Source organism: Poromitra crassiceps (assembly GCF_964638095.1).
Source record: "Poromitra crassiceps genome assembly, chromosome: 3".
Classification (NCBI taxonomy): Eukaryota; Metazoa; Chordata; class Actinopteri; order Beryciformes; family Melamphaidae; genus Poromitra; species Poromitra crassiceps.
The window spans coordinates 28,715,193-28,734,869 of NC_139625.1; the positions used below are offsets into that span (position 1 = coordinate 28,715,193).

At 45.0% G+C, this 19,677-nt stretch overlaps 1 protein-coding gene across 1 annotated transcript in view; it reads left to right on the forward strand.

The window, feature by feature from the left end:
- hif1aa (hypoxia inducible factor 1 subunit alpha a) overlaps nucleotides 1–19,677 on the forward strand; it is a 57,573-nt gene that overhangs the window by 34,917 nt on the left and 2,979 nt on the right. Inside the window, exons 8-11 of the mRNA XM_083633610.1 lie at nucleotides 151–298; nucleotides 832–1,166; nucleotides 19,243–19,457; nucleotides 19,541–19,663. Of these exons, the coding sequence (XP_083489736.1) occupies nucleotides 151–298; nucleotides 832–1,166; nucleotides 19,243–19,457; nucleotides 19,541–19,663 (821 nt within the window). The remainder of the gene's footprint in view (nucleotides 1–150; nucleotides 299–831; nucleotides 1,167–19,242; nucleotides 19,458–19,540; nucleotides 19,664–19,677) is intronic.

Here is a 19,677-nt window from a genome sequence, read left to right on the forward strand (position 1 = left end):
AAGTATCAACGCTCTTATGAAGATGAAATCTAGATTTTTTCTTTTTTTTCTTTATTCTTATTTTCTTTACAAAACTAACTATATGTCTAACTGAAACGTATCTATTCTTCGTCTTCTCTATGTTTTCTTTCTTTTTCTCTTTGCTCTTAGTGTTTGCAAAGGGCCAGGTCAGCACAGGCCAGTACCGAATGTTGGCCAAGAGAGGAGGCTTTGTGTGGGTGGAGACCCAGGCCACTGTCATCTATAACAACAAGAACTCCCAGCCACAGTGTGTTGTCTGTGTCAACTTTGTGCTCAGGTACATTCAAGCATCCTGGAAGAGAGGCGTGTTCGGGCTCTCTTCAGACCCAAACATGCATCTTGGGTGATCCGACCACAAGTGGACAGCTCTAAGTACGTCTATTCACAACTGGCATTAGAATGCTCGAGTGTTTTCTATAGTATTTGTATAGTAATCAGTAGCGGCACTGCTGCTAAAAATGCACAGATTTCTTTTTTATTAATTTACTATTTCTGCCAAGACATACCAATGTGTCCTGGGTGTGTTCACACCTGTATTGTACTTAGAGCTGTCCACTTGTGCTCGGATCACCCAAGACTTATAAGACCAGAACCTGAATAATACCTGAACAGGGCTTATATTCGACCAATCCGGTTGCTTTCATCCCGTTTAGCCGAGTGAGTTAACTGCATTATCACAGCATGTACACAAAGGTAGATTAATGGATAAGCCTCGTCTTCAGTTCTGATTGAGTCATATTAATCATCATCACACTCAGTAAATGCAAACCTGCGGCTGCATAACTGTATTCTGTCTCTCCTCTGCTGCAGTGGCATCCAGGAGGGGAAAGTGATCCTGTCTCTGGAGCAGACGGAAGATGTGAAGCCGGTGAAGGAGGAGCAGCAGGCAGAGGCAGTGGAGCAGGAGGAAGAAGAGGCAATGGAGCAGGAGGAAGAGGAGGCCGTGGAGGAGAGCTGCCAGACGGACAGTTTTCCAGCCGTGCAGGAGGAGGAGGAGGAGGTCCCACAGCTGGATGTGATCAAGCTCTTCACCCAGACAGCAGCCCAGTCCCTGTATGAGCAGCTGAAGGAGGAGCCCGAAGCCCTCACCCTGCTGGCACCGGCCGCTGGAGACACCATCATCTCCCTGGACTTCAGCTGTCCCGGTTAGTGCCCTCATACACACACTTTCTTACCCTAAAGCTCAACTTATCCTGAGCATTTAGTTAATGAGTGTTAGTTAATGTTTAAGTGAAACGGTAGCCAGCGGGTAGTAGTGCTGTGCAGTAAGTAAACCTCCCAACCCCCCTTCCCCCTAATATATCCTGCATGATGCTGCGGGGGAGGCTACACGTGTTACATATATCCTGCATGATGCTGCGGGGGAGGCTACACGTGTTGCATATATCCTGCATGATGCTGCGGGGGAGGCTACACGTGTTACATATATCCTGCATGATGCTGCGGGGGAGGCTACACGTGTTACATATATCCTGCATGATGCTGCGGGGGAGGCTACACGTGTTACATATATCCTGCATGATGCTGCGGGGGAGGCTACACGTGTTACATATATCCTGCATGATGCTGCGGGGGAGGCTACACGTGTTACATATATCCTGCATGATGCTGCGGGGGAGGCTACACGTGTTACATATATCCTGCATGATGCTGCGGGGGAGGCTACACGTGTTACATATATCCTGCATGATGCTGCGGGGGAGGCTACACGTGTTAAATATATCCTGCATGATGCTGCGGGGGAGGCTACACGTGTTACATATATCCTGCATGATGCTGCGGGGGAGGCTACACGTGTTACATATATCCTGCATGATGCTGCGGGGGAGGCTACACGTGTTACATATATCCTGCATGATGCTGCGGGGGAGGCTACACGTGTTACATATATCCTGCATGATGCTGCGGGGGAGGCTACACGTGTTACATATACCCTGCATGATGCTGCGGGGGAGGCTACACGTGTTACATATATCCTGCATGATGCTGCGGGGGACGCTACACGTGTTACATATATCCTGCATGATGCTGCGGGGGAGGCTACACGTGTTACATATATCCTGCATGATGCTGCGGGGGAGGCTACACGTGTTACATATATCCTGCATGATGCTGCGGGGGAGGCTACACGTGTTAAATATATCCTGCATGATGCTGCGGGGGAGGCTACACGTGTTACATATATCCTGCATGATGCTGCGGGGGAGGCTACACGTGTTACATATATCCTGCATGATGCTGCGGGGGAGGCTACACGTGTTACGTTGTAGCGGAAAAACCCCTAGAGGTGACCTTTCAGGTCGCTTATGGAATATTTTAAAATATCCAAACTATATTAACCCAATAATATAGCTCGATGCGATACCAAAATATTATCTCCTTCAAGCACTTTTGATGCCCGGGGAGAAAAACCCTCATCCGGTATACGAGAGTTCCCTACAAGCCACTATATATTACGTCCCTCGTAGGTCCTGACCTTATAACCCTTTATATTTAGACTCCGGCTTCTCTAATCTAGCTCGAATCGGTCAGACGTGGTTTTTTCCACCTTACTAGCCTACGGAAGCTCCGGAGTTCAGAGTATATAGTTAATCTTTCTATCGATAAATTTTATATTCACAGATAGTAGGGGTTAATCACTCTTCTTTTTATACCCGCTGATTCACACAACAAATATTCTTCGATTAGCAATCACCAGTATTTAGACCAGAGCTCTGTTTTGTCAAGGATTAAAACTCAAACACAAACCCCGGCTACGATAACCACTTCCAGCCGTGTCAGACTTAAAAAGTCTGTCACCAACCGGTCCCAGCTATCCAGGGCACTCTCTCCTGCTTAAGCACAATTGTTACAAAAGCAATCACACGCCTTAGAGAGATGTTCTACCTTAAACCGGGCGGAAAAATGCTACGTCCATTTTTCCACTGCGACTAGTCACCCTCATTACATTCAACACACTCAAGGGAGGGGGTAACCTATCGCCACCCCTTAGCCCCAAGGGGCCAGGTTTTTTAAGCTGTGGTACTTACGCTCCTTTTTGAAGAGGGACAGCTGGAAGCTGAAAAACCTCACAAAATGGATCGAGATGGAGAAATCAGGAGGATGGATGGATTTAAAAAATTATTTATTTAAGTTTCAAAAAATAAAAGTTTACAGAGTTTACAAGATATAAAACAAAGTTTTTCGTTCAAGACAAGAAGTCCTAAAGTATGAAAAAGCTCTGAAGCAGTCTTCCCAGGGAGTGATGTGAAGAGGTGATCTTCCAAAAAGTGATTGATTTTTCTGTGGGGCTTCTCCCATATTTATACAAGATTCACCCCGTCCCAATATGCTAAAACCCTCCCCATACATGAGGCCGGCTTCCCATGAGCTCATTTTGATCAGATGATGGCTGGAGCAGGTGTTCAGCTCTGGCTTTCTGCCTACTAGTTAGCTAGTAAGGGGTTTTTCTGGTTATAATGACTAATTGCCCCCCTCCCAGAGAAATGTGACTGGTTCCATCCAATAGCCAACACGGGATTTATAACTCCACCTATTCTGAGGTTTCTTAAGTTCATCCATCTCTCCGGGGACCTTGGTGTACATAGCTAATATGGCCTTGACCTTAATTGACACACGTCACTCCCCCTGTTATCTGACAAGTCGCATCATTACTCTTCGTGCAGCGGGGGAATACAATGGACTCTCTCACCAACAGCGCAAAACACAGATACATTTTCTTTAAAAAAGTGTGGGCAGGTGTTCGGTAGACCCGTATAAGGGCCTTGTGGACTGCTCTGTTTATCCGCCCCTCCTCTACCTACTTTGAACAACAGAAGATAAGGGTAAACAAAGAAATACAAAGGCTAAACAAACAGGGTAGTTTTCTCAAAAAACATTACCTAAGCAAGCATATATTCTTAAATTGTGTGCTAGGTCGCTCCGCATAGGTGCCCCCCCATCTCACCATCCCCCCTCCTCTGGTTGTACACCTAGAGGTTGGACAGTAGATGAAAAGCACCCCAGCAAAGCGGCCAGGCAGAAAACATGATCCCATTCTTACAGCATCACTTGCATTCACCAACTCTGAAAACGAAAGTGACCTTTAGTACACTTCTTTCCCCTTCCTGCACTTGGCAAGAAGGGGAACCCACTGTCCGTTCTCAGAGCAGAGCAGAGCAGAGCAGAGCAGAGCAGAGCAGCAAAGCAGTTCTAATGCCATTTTTTTTACTTGAAATACATCTCCCCCAGCTGAACAGTAATAGGCCACAGTGTTTGGAGCAGATATAAACCAATACAGCATGATATTCGAAGGTTATTATATAAAAGCCAATGCTATCCTTTTAGCCTAATTTTTATAAGCAAACATAGCACGAATAGCACACCAGAATAAAATAAGTAATTGTATTGGAACAAAAGGATAAACAAGCCCGGTTATATCTCTTCTTCTCATGTACCAAATAAGTGTAGGGCGCATTGATTTAAACTAAACTTTGGACCATAACAAGCGTTTAACGAGTTAGCATATAAAAGCAGTACCAAGGGCCTACTATAGTAACCCCAATATCACAAATCTCTACACCCTCCTTTACTATAGGAGGGCTCTTGGTGCGATCCATTTATCTTCAAGCCTGGCTCCGTGATACTGTTCATTAATGTTCTCTCAAAACGCAAGATAATGTCCTTTCCCCTCTGTATATCAACCCCCGGCCCATCCTTACTCCTTGGGCCAGAAACGGGAGACAGACATACAGAGGGGCTGATCTTCGTAGGTGCTAACAAAGCACCACTCGCCTTCTGCTCCCCTCAGCTTGGTGATTTTCACGGGAATAGCACCGAGGGGTAAGCTGACATGGCGGAAACGAGGGTCGCCAAATGACCCCGTCACCGCTTGGCTTTTGTCCGCTGAGATGCGGACTCTTATGTGTCTTATGTGGACTCTTATGTTCCCCCATTGGCAGGGAACCCCAGATGCTCTGGGTGTATATCCTCTTCAGTTCCTCACTGAGGTTCAGGCCGTAGATTGCCATCGGGATTGGCCTAACCTCCGGGGGAACCTTCATTGGCCCGATGGCCATTAGTCTCTCTGGACATATTCAGTCATGCTCCATATGACTGCATGGCTTTCTCTTTGGATCTTTGGATCCAAAGATCTCTTTGTTTCTTTGTCTTTTTGGATACTTGGCGATCCGCACGCTGTGACGATGGAGGCGGCTGTGCTGACCGATGAAGCGGGCGGGCTCTTTCTCTCGCTGATTTCCCCCTCCATCTTGCTTCATCCTCTCCCCCATTGGGCCGAAGGTGGTGTAGGCCCATTCTGGGAATGCCCTGTGCCGTGCTGACCGGTCGCGTAGTTCTTCCTTGGTCATTAGAAGGAAATGACCCAGGGGAAGTTGTTCGTTGTCTTCGGGAGGGAGGAGGGGATCCGGCAGTGCGTGGTCTTCGGGGAGGAGGGCTGTAGTTGAGAGCCCTTCTCGTAGTTGAGCCTCTTTGCGCCCTGGCTTGTTGAAGGTTTGGAGCCGGGCTAGCATAGCCCCTCCTTTCTGAATCTTTGGCCCCGAACCTCTCCTGGCCCTCTCCGGGCCTTCTGACTCCATAGAATGGTTTTGGCTGGTTGGCTGGTTGCGGTGCCCACCTCGGTAGGGCTTCTCGGGGTACCAGCAGGGGTTGCGGCTCCCACCGGGGGTACTGTATTATGTTTCCTACCCTCCTGAGAGGGTTGTACAGATGTAAGTGGGCTACCTTAAAACGAGAGCGGATGACCCTTCCAGGTTCTGGCCACCTCTCTCCTTCTACCCCCGTTACTTCCCCCGTCATGACATTGATGACGAGGTGGGTAGGGTTTCCCGGTCCTTCAAATATTCCTGTCTAAAACATGTACACAATCTTTTATTATTCATTACTCTTTTTTATAACAGTTCATACCATTTTTACTCATTATGGTCCAAATAAAATCATTTACAAATGCCCATTTGACTTTTAAACCTTAATGAACCTATTCAAAGAAATGTACCCTCAGACACTAGATGTCTGGTGGTTACTGGTAGATTCAACAAATTTTCATAAATACTTCAAATCTACCTTACCTCCGGAGAGGGGTTACACAATGTTAAGCTGAGCGTTCCCATTTGGGTTGTCACCGGCTTGGTGGAATCCAGCTGCTCTGGCCCGTTGTCCATATCCAGATATTGTTATCCCTATATAAACAATCACTATTATTACTATTAACCCAAATAGGTGTTTAAGAGCTCTGAGTTCTTTTGGCAAATCCCTCCTTTCCGCTATTGGTTTTACTCGCCTGCGATATCTTAAACTAGATGGATTTGCCAGCCTCGTAGTAATCCTCTTTCGCGTCATGTAATACCCAGGTTCTGAGGGACGCTTTTTCCAAAATGAAAGCTTGTCTGCAGGCAGTCACTCCTAGGTCTGGGATGACTCTCCGCAGCGCAGCCCTTTCTACCCCTCCCAGGGTCACACCCCTTTAGTGGGAGGGTCTAACTGAATTTAACGCCCCGTTAGTCAGGCTTTGTGCGCGTCATCAACTCGTGACTGCGTCTTTGAGTGGTGTGATACAGACCACTCCCCCAGCGCCATTTTGTGGCACTTAGGTTTCGTTACTTTCGTTTTTACCTTCGTCTGCTATTTCCTCCTAGGGAAACGAATTACTAAAATTTGGTCATCTAAAAACTAACTACTGTTTCCAATGGGTTAGTTGTTAGTTAGTTAGTTAGTTAGTTAGTTAGTTAGGTTAGTTGTTATCATCAACTTGGTATACTTGTTGGCATCAACCTGGTACCATCAAGTTGGTATCATCATCCATACCTCATCCATACCTTTTAAAACAGAAACCCGGTGTTTTTAGCAACACCTAGTTTATGGGTTACTAAGTGTTATCCAACTCCCTGTTAATAGGAGCTGAATACTGTACCCTCCTTTTTAGGGCGCCTATGGTGAACTAAGGGGGTGTTTGATGTTTGGGAGTGGGGTTTTTCTTAAAGAAAGCAACTCCACAGACCCGGGTTCTCTCCCATCCTTCCATCCCCTTCCCTCTGCTCTGCGCCTGTAGGAAGTGGGGTCGCATCCCAATGAATGTGGATGACTTCACCTTCCTCGAGCACTCTCGGCTCTTCTTCCAGGGTCGGGGCCTCTGTACGCCCCCGCATATAAGAATACAATAGGTCATCAAACCGCCCTTCTTCTAAACGATTTAATAACCTTGTGGCTTCGTGAAATATAGTAACTTGGTTTGGTCTCCATTCTTCAAGAGAGTTGTTATCTCTCAAATGACTGTCTTGTAATTTGCTCAGGTCAATCATCGCTTTCTGTGCTATTTCGTTAAAAGCTGGAGTATGTTTTCCTATTTCTATCAATGCCCTGTTGGCCATCCTCCTGACTTTATCCAAGGAGAGATAGACGTTTACCCCCTGTAGGTGGTAAACGGGCCTGTAAGGAGGGACAAACCTCTCCTTTTCAAAATCCAAGTCTTGTCGTCTATCCACCGTCAGATGATAGCCACGTTTACTTTCAATTCTCACCTCCACCTCCAGCCTCGCATCATTATACTTAATCCAGATTTCACAGGGCATTTTAACTCAATTTTATTTATTGAGTTATTAATTTACTTTTGCTATTTCCAGGTCCCCAGCTCGGCTGATGGCTTCTCCCAGAGTACCTGTGGAAAAGCGTGAGGCTATTTTAAGTATGTGCATTCTCCCCTGTATTTTCATAAGGCCTTTTCCCTCCTAGGTTTAACCAAGGGGAGGCCAAAGGCGATCAATTCCCTTTATTCATTTTTTATTGGGTGGTTGCGCTTTCGCTTACACCATTGCGCTATTCCTAGGAAGCCTAATTTTCCCACAATCACTAGGCCAATTATTATCGCGAGTGCAGTGAGGGCGAAGGTTACTATTCCCCAGAGAAGTCCTTCTAGCCAGCCCACAGCTGCCTGATAAGTGTCCTCTGCAAAATTCTTTATGGTTACACCTGCATGAACCATATTTTCCTTTAGCACTTTAGCTGAGGCCGTTAAAAGTAGGCCAGTTAATGCCTTGTGGATCCTTAGATCTATTTTTCCACTTTGAACCTTCCAGCTCTTCTGCATCATCTCTATGTAGATAGGGGGATGACAGCTAGTCATATTTCCTATTCCAAATTCTCCCCCTCCTTGCAGACTTAGGTATCCATAGGCATGGTCCCAAACCCCCTTATATCTAACCCAAGTCGCCATCTCCTTGCGCCCACAGAAGTTCAATAGATTACCTATGTGGATCTGCAGGGTCAATTGGTCAGGACTAAGGCTAGGAAACTCCTCATTGTTTACCAGGTAAGAGGGCAATTTCCATGCTTCGGTTATGTGTAATTCGGTATACCGATTGCCTGCTTCAGGGTTATCGAAAACAAACATTACTTTGCGTACTTCCTTCCAATTTCCTTCACACCCCTTGGAAACGTTATAATGACACATCGCCTGGCGATTTTGACCACACGTGGTGTTCGTGGTCCACACACATGTTCGCAGCATTCTTAACTCAGCCCAGTTATATTTATTTCTATAATAAATATAGTCATCAGGCTTCTGGTAGTATGATTGTGCTTTAAACTTTCCTTCGGGATTTCGATTGTAATAATATAAGTTATCAGCCCCCATTTTCTCTAAATAGGGGAGTATCAACCTATATTCTCCAGCGTCTGGCCTTGCGTAGACATAAGGGAGCACTAGCTGATTGGTCTTTCCATCTGACCTCTCTCCCGCTACTAAGGCGAAGAACTGGTACCACATGAACTTGTCATAACCGGTGCTATCTGCTGAACAAACCCTAGCGGCTTGCAGAAAGTGGCCTGTCCACTTAGTCCCCGCCGGCCAATACGTGGTTCGTAGCCTGCCATGTCCTGGTGCATAGGCCGTCCTATTGCCGTGAGGCCATGACATACCCGGCTTTGTAGAATATATTCCATCCGCGCGCCAAGGTATTTCCCACTCATGTACTGAGGCCCAAACTACATGTTCATATTCCCGTATTGCCGACCAATCTCGAGCATCGCCCCTCTGGGTATGATTAGTCAGGTCTGACCGTCGATTCTTGCCTACCGGAAATGCTCCGGGTATGCAGATATCGCACCGTTTAATCCCCAGGCGGCGCTTTAGACAAGCTAACGTCATAGGCCACCAGCTGGATTGCTTGTGCTCTTTGTACTCTTTCCATTCGCTACTGGTTACATCCGGTACTCGAATGTACCATTCAGTGCGATCTGAGTGGTTATAGCTAAGTAAGTCCTGAATCATCAGGGCTGGTTTACTCCACTTATCCTTCCAGGTAGTGAATAATGTCCACTCAAACCACCCCTCTTTCCCGATTACAGGATGGCGGGGGCAGTATTTACAGGTAGGCGAAATCTGTTGGGACTGTTGTTGCTCCCAGAGCTCTTTGTCAGCCTGTGTTTCTACCGGACTTGGTAGATGTTGCTTAGGCCGTGGATTAACATCCTGCTCATACTGCGTGAGCTGCTCAGAAGGGAGCATCCCTTTACAAACAGTTAACTCCTTTTCCTGTTGATTAGTTCGGTTCTGCATAACCCTAAGCGTGATGAGCAACTGCTGACATTGATCTATATCTAGGTTCAGCTTTCTCATTTCTTTTTCGAAGAGTTTCTTATTCTCCTCGCTGGAGAGGAGCCTCTTTATCTCCCTCCTTCTCCGACGTGAAACCCTTCTCCCTCCTGACTGAGGCGTGGGCATTGGTGCCCCTACTATTGTGGTTTCTCTAACTTCTTCCTGTCGCTGAGGTTCGGCCTCAATTTCCCACAGTTCCTCAAAGAACTCACTGGGTGACCAACCATCTTGTGCCAACCTCTTATCTCCCTGTATCTCGCCTTCAGGGAGAAACAGTGCATACTCCAGTCCGACTGTGTACACTTCTGTGCCATCAAGGAGCATGTGAGCCTTGAGATTAGTTAGGGACCATCCCTGTCTTTCTGTCCCATATAGGGACAGAATCTCTAGTTGACCATACAGGGTGGTCTTGGTCATGTTTAGCTTGGTGCCCCTAGCTCCACAAGCTAGCATAGCCGTTAGCTCGGGCCCTTTCAAAATCCACCTCAGAGTTTTACACTCTGTGTTATTATCTGGGTGGTAGGCCTTAGTTGTCCACCGCTGCCATTCCTTCTCCTCTGGGTTTGGTGACATCCGAACCCCAGAGGTGTCTGAGGATGACTCATCAAACTCATCGGACTTCTCTCCAGTACCAACATGCCAATTAACCCCTTCTGGGGGTGGCACTTCAACTGTTCCGTCCCGTCCGGAGCGGATCATAGTACACTGAGGATTGCCGATGACCACAGAGCAGAAAGTCTGCGTCCAGTTCCCATAGGGACCCGGACCCAAAGGCACTTCCTGCTTTATCACTTTCAGTGATACTAATCTCCCTTCCTGCACAGAGGAGGTACGATTGGTTACATCATACTTTACTCTCACTCCTAGCGCGAAAGGCATCACCAGCAAAGCTATGGTGACGATAATCAACCCCCATTTTAGGGTTTTCCAGCAACATCCCCTTTGCCCCTTCAGAGGTTCAGGTCCCATCTCGGGAGTTGCCTCTGTGTCGTCCTCTGTCTCCATCTGTCAACACAGCAAGGAGGACAGGGATTTATTCATCCCGAATCTGGTTATTCGGGATGAATTATTACTATTTTAATTATAATAATAATAATACCCATTAATAACCGTAAACAACTCTAAGAACGCACATCTCGTATGCGCATCCTCATTTCATGCTCCAAATAGGGTTCTCCCCTTTTGAGCCTAGGTGCCACACCCCCAGACCCTACTCAGGACCTCGGGGATGCAACCTACTACACCATCTTTGCCTCATGGAGCAACACTTAATGTTCTCCATGGGAACCATCATGCGTCCCTCCCATGTGTCCCCCATATGGGGATGGTCCTGTCGTGAAATGGTGCAACTGGATATTACCTCCACCTTGCACTTGTAACAAAAGGTCACTCCATATTGACCTGCCAATTCTACCCCCCCATTACTGACTGGGAGGTTTTTGGCCAGGGCCGGCCTGTTACGCCGGAGATCTTTCCACCTCAGGTCCAAGACCAGCAGGTGGCATTCCACGCAGTGACCCGGACCATACGATTCCCAATCAAACCACACATCCATCCTGCCTATGGTTCTCACCCACAAATACCTCTCCCTTGGTGTTGGCCGAAATAAGGTAGTGTCTTTGGGTCAGTCCTACAGAGCTCCGGCTGGCCATGGAGGTAAGTGCTTTTTTACTTCTGCACAAGTAAAAAACTTCTTAAGAGATATATTGATTTATTTAAGGTTGCCTTCTTGCTTGCTAGCCTGAGCATCGAAACTAGCAAAAACTGTTTATTAATTAATATTAATATAATAATAATTAATTTGAAATTGCTATTTAGTTAGACCTGCTTGTCTTCACCTTGCAATTTAGACCTAAGCTGGTACTGATGTACCACCCTGCAGTCTTTCAGTTTAAACCACGGTGCGTTGTATTTCGGTGACCTCTTTCTCCTTCATCTTTCAGTCCGTTATTTTACTCCCGTCTCCATTCGTTTCTTGTCCTAATATGAGTCTATTTTAGTTTCAATATTTATTAAGTATTTGTTAAATAAAATTGAAACTAATAAAATACAAAAATAAAATAAAATAAAATAAAATAAAATAAAATTAATAATCCAATTAATTTAAATAATTAAATTAAATTAAACTAAACTAATTAAAATTAATTAAAATTAAAAAATTAATTAATATAGTAATTACTATGTTCCACCATGGCTTAACACCCGGTAGTAGGTTTGGATAATGTTTTATCCTTTCATGTTCGGCAATGATGATCATCCCCTCCTTGTCTTTGTGCCCATCTTGTGGCATAAAGATACTTATCATCATCTGCTCCTGGGCTATTTCATCCACTTCTCAGTGGACTGTGTAATTCAATAAACCATTAAATCATTTGATTGTGTTACAAATTATTGTCATAATTTTTGTCATATTGTCCATAGTGTATTGTCATAAACCTGAAATAATCAGACACAAGGATGCAAAATGTTACACATACAGTAATATCAGTAAACTGACAGAGCTGCTTTCATTTTTCAATGAACAGAAAATTATATTATTTCTTCCATTATTAACTATTATTTTCCCTATTTGTGTTTTTTTTCTATTGGTAGTGTGCCACGCATCACATATAAAAGTAAAAGTTTTGTCAGGCAACATAATTTTACTAGATACGATTATGTTAGAATCAGGGATGCCTGATGATTATCGGACCGATTTGGCCATTGTGCGTTATTATTTATTATTCCTATAATGGCCTTTTTTTCGATAAATTATCCGATAATAATCCTGCTTATTTTCTGCATATCTATGATTTTCTGCCTCGGAAGGGGAGCTTTTTTGTTGTCGCACATTCGTGACATCACAGCTGCGACGTAAACATGGCTGCCTCCAGAGTGGAGTGTGTTGCTGTTTTTTCATTTTCACAATGCTCAGAACACTACTGTAATTTGCAATCCAGGTCCCACACGGGTTCCCAGGGGAAGGGAAACCTCTAAACTGGCATTACTTTAAAACTAAAGCGGCGATGATGCAGCGGATATGTTTGTTTTCTAGGTTAGCGAGTGTTACCGTTAGCATTAGCTCACTCGTAGCGGGCCTACCCTGCAGGCTAGTCCGCTTGGCAAACTGACATTTATATTTTGTGGCTTGTAATCAAACAGCCCCACAAAAGCACTTAATACACAGAGCTTCCGTAAACTTATCGAGACTAATGGAATCCCCTTTACCCGAAATGGAACATCCAGGGATTGTGTATTTAACTCCAGAAAAGATCGCTAACGTTAAGCTAACCGTGCTAGTTAGCGTTAGCTGCGGGACAGAGCCCATAATAAAACAAAGGACCAGTCGCGCACATTAGGCTACATGAAAAAACATCCGTCAGTCAACCTTACATAATGCCTTTTATTTGATCTGGTGGCAGCATTCTTCAGTAAAAAGTGAAATGACACCGATGGTTTTATATAGTGCCTGCCCCATTCATTGGGCTCAGGCTACAATTCACTGAGAACTGGTGCCAATGCACAATTTGAACAGATTAGTATGACAATAAGAGTCTAAACTACTATGCCTTTTGTCATTGTGTTTTATCAGCAGACTAAGCAGCTTGGCTTTTCGTTCTATAAAAGCCTTTATTTTTGTATTGACTATAATTGAGTGATATATTTCATTACACAATCATATTATATCATGTCTACAATGGGTTTTAATGTATCGAATACATTATTTTTTACCTATCTTTAAATCCAAATAAACGTAGGTAACATATTCTCTATAAGCCAACAATAAGGTTGCTTTACATAAACCGCTATGTTTTCTAACACATAACACAGCAGCCTCCCAATAACTGTAGCGACTACATTTCCCAGAAAGCTTAGCGCCCTAGGCGCATGCGTTAAGCAGTTCCTAGCCAGTTCAATAGTCCGTGTCTACCCACTACAGCTGGCAAGATACAAACAGCACGAAATACAACATGACACGTTAATGCAACGGATTATACTGCAACGCATTATGGAGTTAAAGTCACCGTTTACCACGCTATCATTCTCGTCGGCCGACAAAGCATTTAATTGACGCTATGTGTCGGCTAATAAATGGACTGAGGATTCTACTAGCTAGCTGAGAGCTAGCCGAGGGGGCTACGTTATTTTCATATTAGAGGCTGAACGCCTATAATCCACAAGTTATTAATGTAACTACTGCACATCGGGATAGTGTGGTAAGCGTTATGGTAAGCGTTTATGGTAAACGTTAACGACTCAGTTATTTATGATTTAACCATCGATATCAGGCTATTTTAGCTATCGATGCTATTTTTAGCAACTAACAGCGGATACATATCAACGGGCTGTGCACTTGTCAAAAGCTTGATCACACATTAGCCGCTGCTGCATAATAACGAGCACCTACAGCAGCCGCATATACCTATAATTAACGTCTTCAAGGATCCCCGAAGTATAAATCAAATGAATTTAGCTACAGAAAGCCTTGACAAAACAATTCAAATGGCATTTGTCTCTGTTCTCAGAGGAAAGTCACTTGAGTCCTTCAGACCTTCCCGAAGGACGCAGTCCAGGGCTGGACACCTTTCCACCGAAGCTGATTCAAGTGTGCTGCCTAGACAACCCACCCAACCAACTTCAGCCTCCTGCTTCCCAGTGCTTTCTTTTCAAAACCACTGATCACAGGAGCACTACTTGCCTACTAGCTCATTCGCTTTTGGCTTGTAGTGGCCTGACTGTACATTGAGCTGAGCGCGGCGGCCACATTGACCTTCAGTCCAAATTGACATTCAGTCCAACATGGTCTTACTGCCATCTGCGACCCAACCGGCAGATGACCCAGTCGATAGCGACCGCCAACCCACCTCTAAGGCGGATCCCGTAGTGGTGATTAGCCACCCGGTTGGAAGCCGACGGTCTGATCCCTACCCCACTTTGCTATGGGTTTTAGAAACTTTGACCGTTTACATCTGCCTTGCCTGTTCACAGAGTGAATAACAGAGAACTTCTTTCCCTGAAGCCCACTCTGCTAGGTGTGGACTGTCATCCACGTACCACGTGTTGCCCACACACCTACATGCGACACACACGCCGACTAGACGGTACCACAGCAGTATGTTCATTCATACTTCAAGACACGGGGGCCCTTCAGTCCTCTCCCCAGCACTATATAGAGATTTAACGTGCCCTCAGACCTTCACAGGCCCGCCGCCGCCTGTTGTAGCCTAGGTTCAGGGGGGCCCAATCCCCCTCCCTAGGCTACAGTAGATCAATAATTATTTACATATTTTATCAGTCAAATTACTTAGACCCAATTATTTTACTAAATGTCCCAAAGGACTTGACACATGTGCTGTGTAAACAAATTATATAGCACACTCATTTTCTCCAAAAGCATAGGTCTTTTTTCATCATACAGAGGACAGAATATCATATATAATAATAATAATATAATAATAACAATAATAATATAATCCTTATATATCACAAAATAAGGATTATATTCTGTGATCCTGTTCTAGATCACAGAACGGGCAAAGTGTTCCAGGCTTATCCTATATTTCCATATTCCATTTTTCTTTATGAAATTGGAAGAAAGCTTTTTAATTTCTCGAATATTACAACGTACTCTATTGTGTAATATAAATGACAAATCAGAATATATTATGAATGACATATCAGATATATATATTATAAACACAATGTCCATAATATACTATTCTTTACACCATACTATATTATGCTCATAATATAACTTGAAATTATTTTTCCATTTGTCGCTGGGTTTTAGGAGACTAAGGTCCCGGACCTAGATTCTAGGTTCTGAGGTCACCGATTCGCAAAACAACTTCATTTTCACTCTTATTTAGAAGCTGCGCTTCTCCCCCTTCCCTATTCTGTGGAGCCAGACATGTTTCCCGTTCTGCTGCAGCAGCTACCTCTGATACTCGCGTCTGAGGAGATTTCAACCTACGGTCTCCTCAGTCGCTTTTGTCTGTTCTCCACCTTATAATACGTCCGACCTGGCTTAACTAGCCTTGACCCAGCCCTTTTAGCCCTTTACGCAGTCCTACGAAGTTATAATTAATTAATATAATTTCTTATATCTTTATTTACCACGGTTAGGTGTACGTAGGTTTCCCCGTAAAACTTTTAGCTTAAGATTTAATTTGGGCGGACAGCTGGGTTTGCTTGTGGTCCCAGTCGGTATTACGTTGGTTCGTGTTTTCAGCTCTTAGCTCAATACTGCAATATCGAGCAAAAGAAAAGATCCCAGCCTGGATCCGTACCTCTACGCGCGTTGGTCCCTCGTTTAGTAACTAACCCCTGGCTTCTCCAGGAGTAAACTAAATCACCATTTGCGCGTCACGTTAGGGCGCCATGTAGCGGAAAAACCCCTAGAGGTGACCTTTCAGGTCGCTTATGGAATATTTTAAAATATCCAAACTATATTAACCCAATAATATAGCTCGATGCGATACCAAAATATTATCTCCTTCAAGCACTTTTGATGCCCGGGGAGAAAAACCCTCATCCGGTATACGAGAGTTCCCTACAAGCCACTATATATTACGTCCCTCGTAGGTCCTGACCTTATAACCCTTTATATTTAGACTCCGGCTTCTCTAATCTAGCTCGAATCGGTCAGACGTGGTTTTTTCCACCTTACTAGCCTACGGAAGCTCCGGAGTTCAGAGTATATAGTTAATCTTTCTATCGATAAATTTTATATTCACAGATAGTAGGGGTTAATCACTCTTCTTTTTATACCCGCTGATTCACACAACAAATATTCTTCGATTAGCAATCACCAGTATTTAGACCAGAGCTCTGTTTTGTCAAGGATTAAAACTCAAACACAAACCCCGGCTACGATAACCACTTCCAGCCGTGTCAGACTTAAAAAGTCTGTCACCAACCGGTCCCAGCTATCCAGGGCACTCTCTCCTGCTTAAGCACAATTGTTACAAAAGCAATCACACGCCTTAGAGAGATGTTCTACCTTAAACCGGGCGGAAAAATGCTACGTCCATTTTTCCACTGCGACTAGTCACCCTCATTACATTCAACACACTCAAGGGAGGGGGTAACCTATCGCCACCCCTTAGCCCCAAGGGGCCAGGTTTTTTAAGCTGTGGTACTTACGCTCCTTTTTGAAGAGGGACAGCTGGAAGCTGAAAAACCTCACAAAATGGATCGAGATGGAGAAATCAGGAGGATGGATGGATTTAAAAAATTATTTATTTAAGTTTCAAAAAATAAAAGTTTACAGAGTTTACAAGATATAAAACAAAGTTTTTCGTTCAAGACAAGAAGTCCTAAAGTATGAAAAAGCTCTGAAGCAGTCTTCCCAGGGAGTGATGTGAAGAGGTGATCTTCCAAAAAGTGATTGATTTTTCTGTGGGGCTTCTCCCATATTTATACAAGATTCACCCCGTCCCAATATGCTAAAACCCTCCCCATACATGAGGCCGGCTTCCCATGAGCTCATTTTGATCAGATGATGGCTGGAGCAGGTGTTCAGCTCTGGCTTTCTGCCTACTAGTTAGCTAGTAAGGGGTTTTTCTGGTTATAATGACTAATTGCCCCCCTCCCAGAGAAATGTGACTGGTTCCATCCAATAGCCAACACGGGATTTATAACTCCACCTATTCTGAGGTTTCTTAAGTTCATCCATCTCTCCGGGGACCTTGGTGTACATAGCTAATATGGCCTTGACCTTAATTGACACACGTCACTCCCCCTGTTATCTGACAAGTCGCATCATTACTCTTCGTGCAGCGGGGGAATACAATGGACTCTCTCACCAACAGCGCAAAACACAGATACATTTTCTTTAAAAAAGTGTGGGCAGGTGTTCGGTAGACCCGTATAAGGGCCTTGTGGACTGCTCTGTTTATCCGCCCCTCCTCTACCTACTTTGAACAACAGAAGATAAGGGTAAACAAAGAAATACAAAGGCTAAACAAACAGGGTAGTTTTCTCAAAAAACATTACCTAAGCAAGCATATATTCTTAAATTGTGTGCTAGGTCGCTCCGCATAGGTGCCCCCCCATCTCACCATCCCCCCTCCTCTGGTTGTACACCTAGAGGTTGGACAGTAGATGAAAAGCACCCCAGCAAAGCGGCCAGGCAGAAAACATGATCCCATTCTTACAGCATCACTTGCATTCACCAACTCTGAAAACGAAAGTGACCTTTAGTACACTTCTTTCCCCTTCCTGCACTTGGCAAGAAGGGGAACCCACTGTCCGTTCTCAGAGCAGAGCAGAGCAGAGCAGAGCAGAGCAGAGCAGCAAAGCAGTTCTAATGCCATTTTTTTTACTTGAAATACATCTCCCCCAGCTGAACAGTAATAGGCCACAGTGTTTGGAGCAGATATAAACCAATACAGCATGATATTCGAAGGTTATTATATAAAAGCCAATGCTATCCTTTTAGCCTAATTTTTATAAGCAAACATAGCACGAATAGCACACCAGAATAAAATAAGTAATTGTATTGGAACAAAAGGATAAACAAGCCCGGTTATATCTCTTCTTCTCATGTACCAAATAAGTGTAGGGCGCATTGATTTAAACTAAACTTTGGACCATAACAAGCGTTTAACGAGTTAGCATATAAAAGCAGTACCAAGGGCCTACTATAGTAACCCCAATATCACAAATCTCTACAACGTATATCCTGCATGATGCTGCGGGGGAGGCTACACGTGTTACGTATATCCTGCATGATGCTGCGGGGGAGGCTACACGTGTTACATATATCCTGCATGATGCTGCGGGGGAGGCTACACGTGTTACGTATATCCTGCATGATGCTGCGGGGGAGTCTACACGTGTTACGTATATCCTGCATGATGCTGCGGGGGAGGCTACACGTGTTACATATATCCTGCATGATGCTGCGGGGGACGCTACACGTGTTACATATATCCTGCATGATGCTGCGGGGGAGTCTACACGTGTTGCATATATCCTGCATGAAGCTGCGGGGGAGGCTACACGTGTTACATATATCCTGCATGATGCTGCGGGGGAGGCTACACGTGTTACATATATCCTGCATGAAGCTGCGGGGGAGGCTACACGTGTTACATATATCCTGCATGATGCTGCGGGGGAGGCTACACGTGTTACATATATCCTGCATGATGCTGCGGGGGAGGCTACACGTGTTACATATATCCTGCATGATGCTGCGGGGGAGGCTACACGTGTTACATATATCCTGCATGATGCTGCGGGGGAGGCTACACGTGTTACATATATCCTGCATGATGCTGCGGGGGAGGCTACACGTGTTACATATATCCTGCATGATGCTGCGGGGGAGGCTACACGTGTTACATATATCCTGCATGATGCTGCGGGGGAGGCTACACGTGTTACATATATCCTGCATGAAGCTGCGGGGGAGGCTACACGTGTTACGTATATCCTGCATGATGCTGCGGGGGAGGCTACACGTGTTACGTATATCCTGCATGATGCTGCGGGGGAGTATACACGTGTTGCATATATCCTGCATGATGCTGCAGGGGAGTCTACACGTGTTACATATATCCTGCATGATGCTGCGGGGGAGGCTACACGTGTTACGTATATCCTGCATGATTCAAAACATTCAACCCTCCCTCTATCCGCTGCAGATTCTGAGATCCACCTGCTGGAGGATGTCCCCCTCTACAATGATGTTATGCTGCCCTCCACCAGTGACAAGCTGGCCCTACCTCGGTCCCCTCTGCTGCCTAGCGAGCCTCCCCATGTCGCTAGCAGCACCTCTGGGGAAGTAAAAGCTGAGCCTTACGTTCCAGTCCCCTCCACCACACTGGCAAGCCACAGTCTGGACCACAGCTCCACAGAGGTAAAGACTGTTCAATGTAAAATGATCATCATCATGTTTACAAATAAAGGGATGACTCTTTGATCTGTGTTTCTCCTCTTTAGGCCAACAGTCCACTGGACTTTTGTTTCCCCTTGGACTCAGATATGGGCTCAGACTTCAAACTAGACTTGGTAGAGAAGCTGTTTGCTATTGACACAGAGCCCAAGACCCCTTTCACCACACAGGTATAAAATATAGA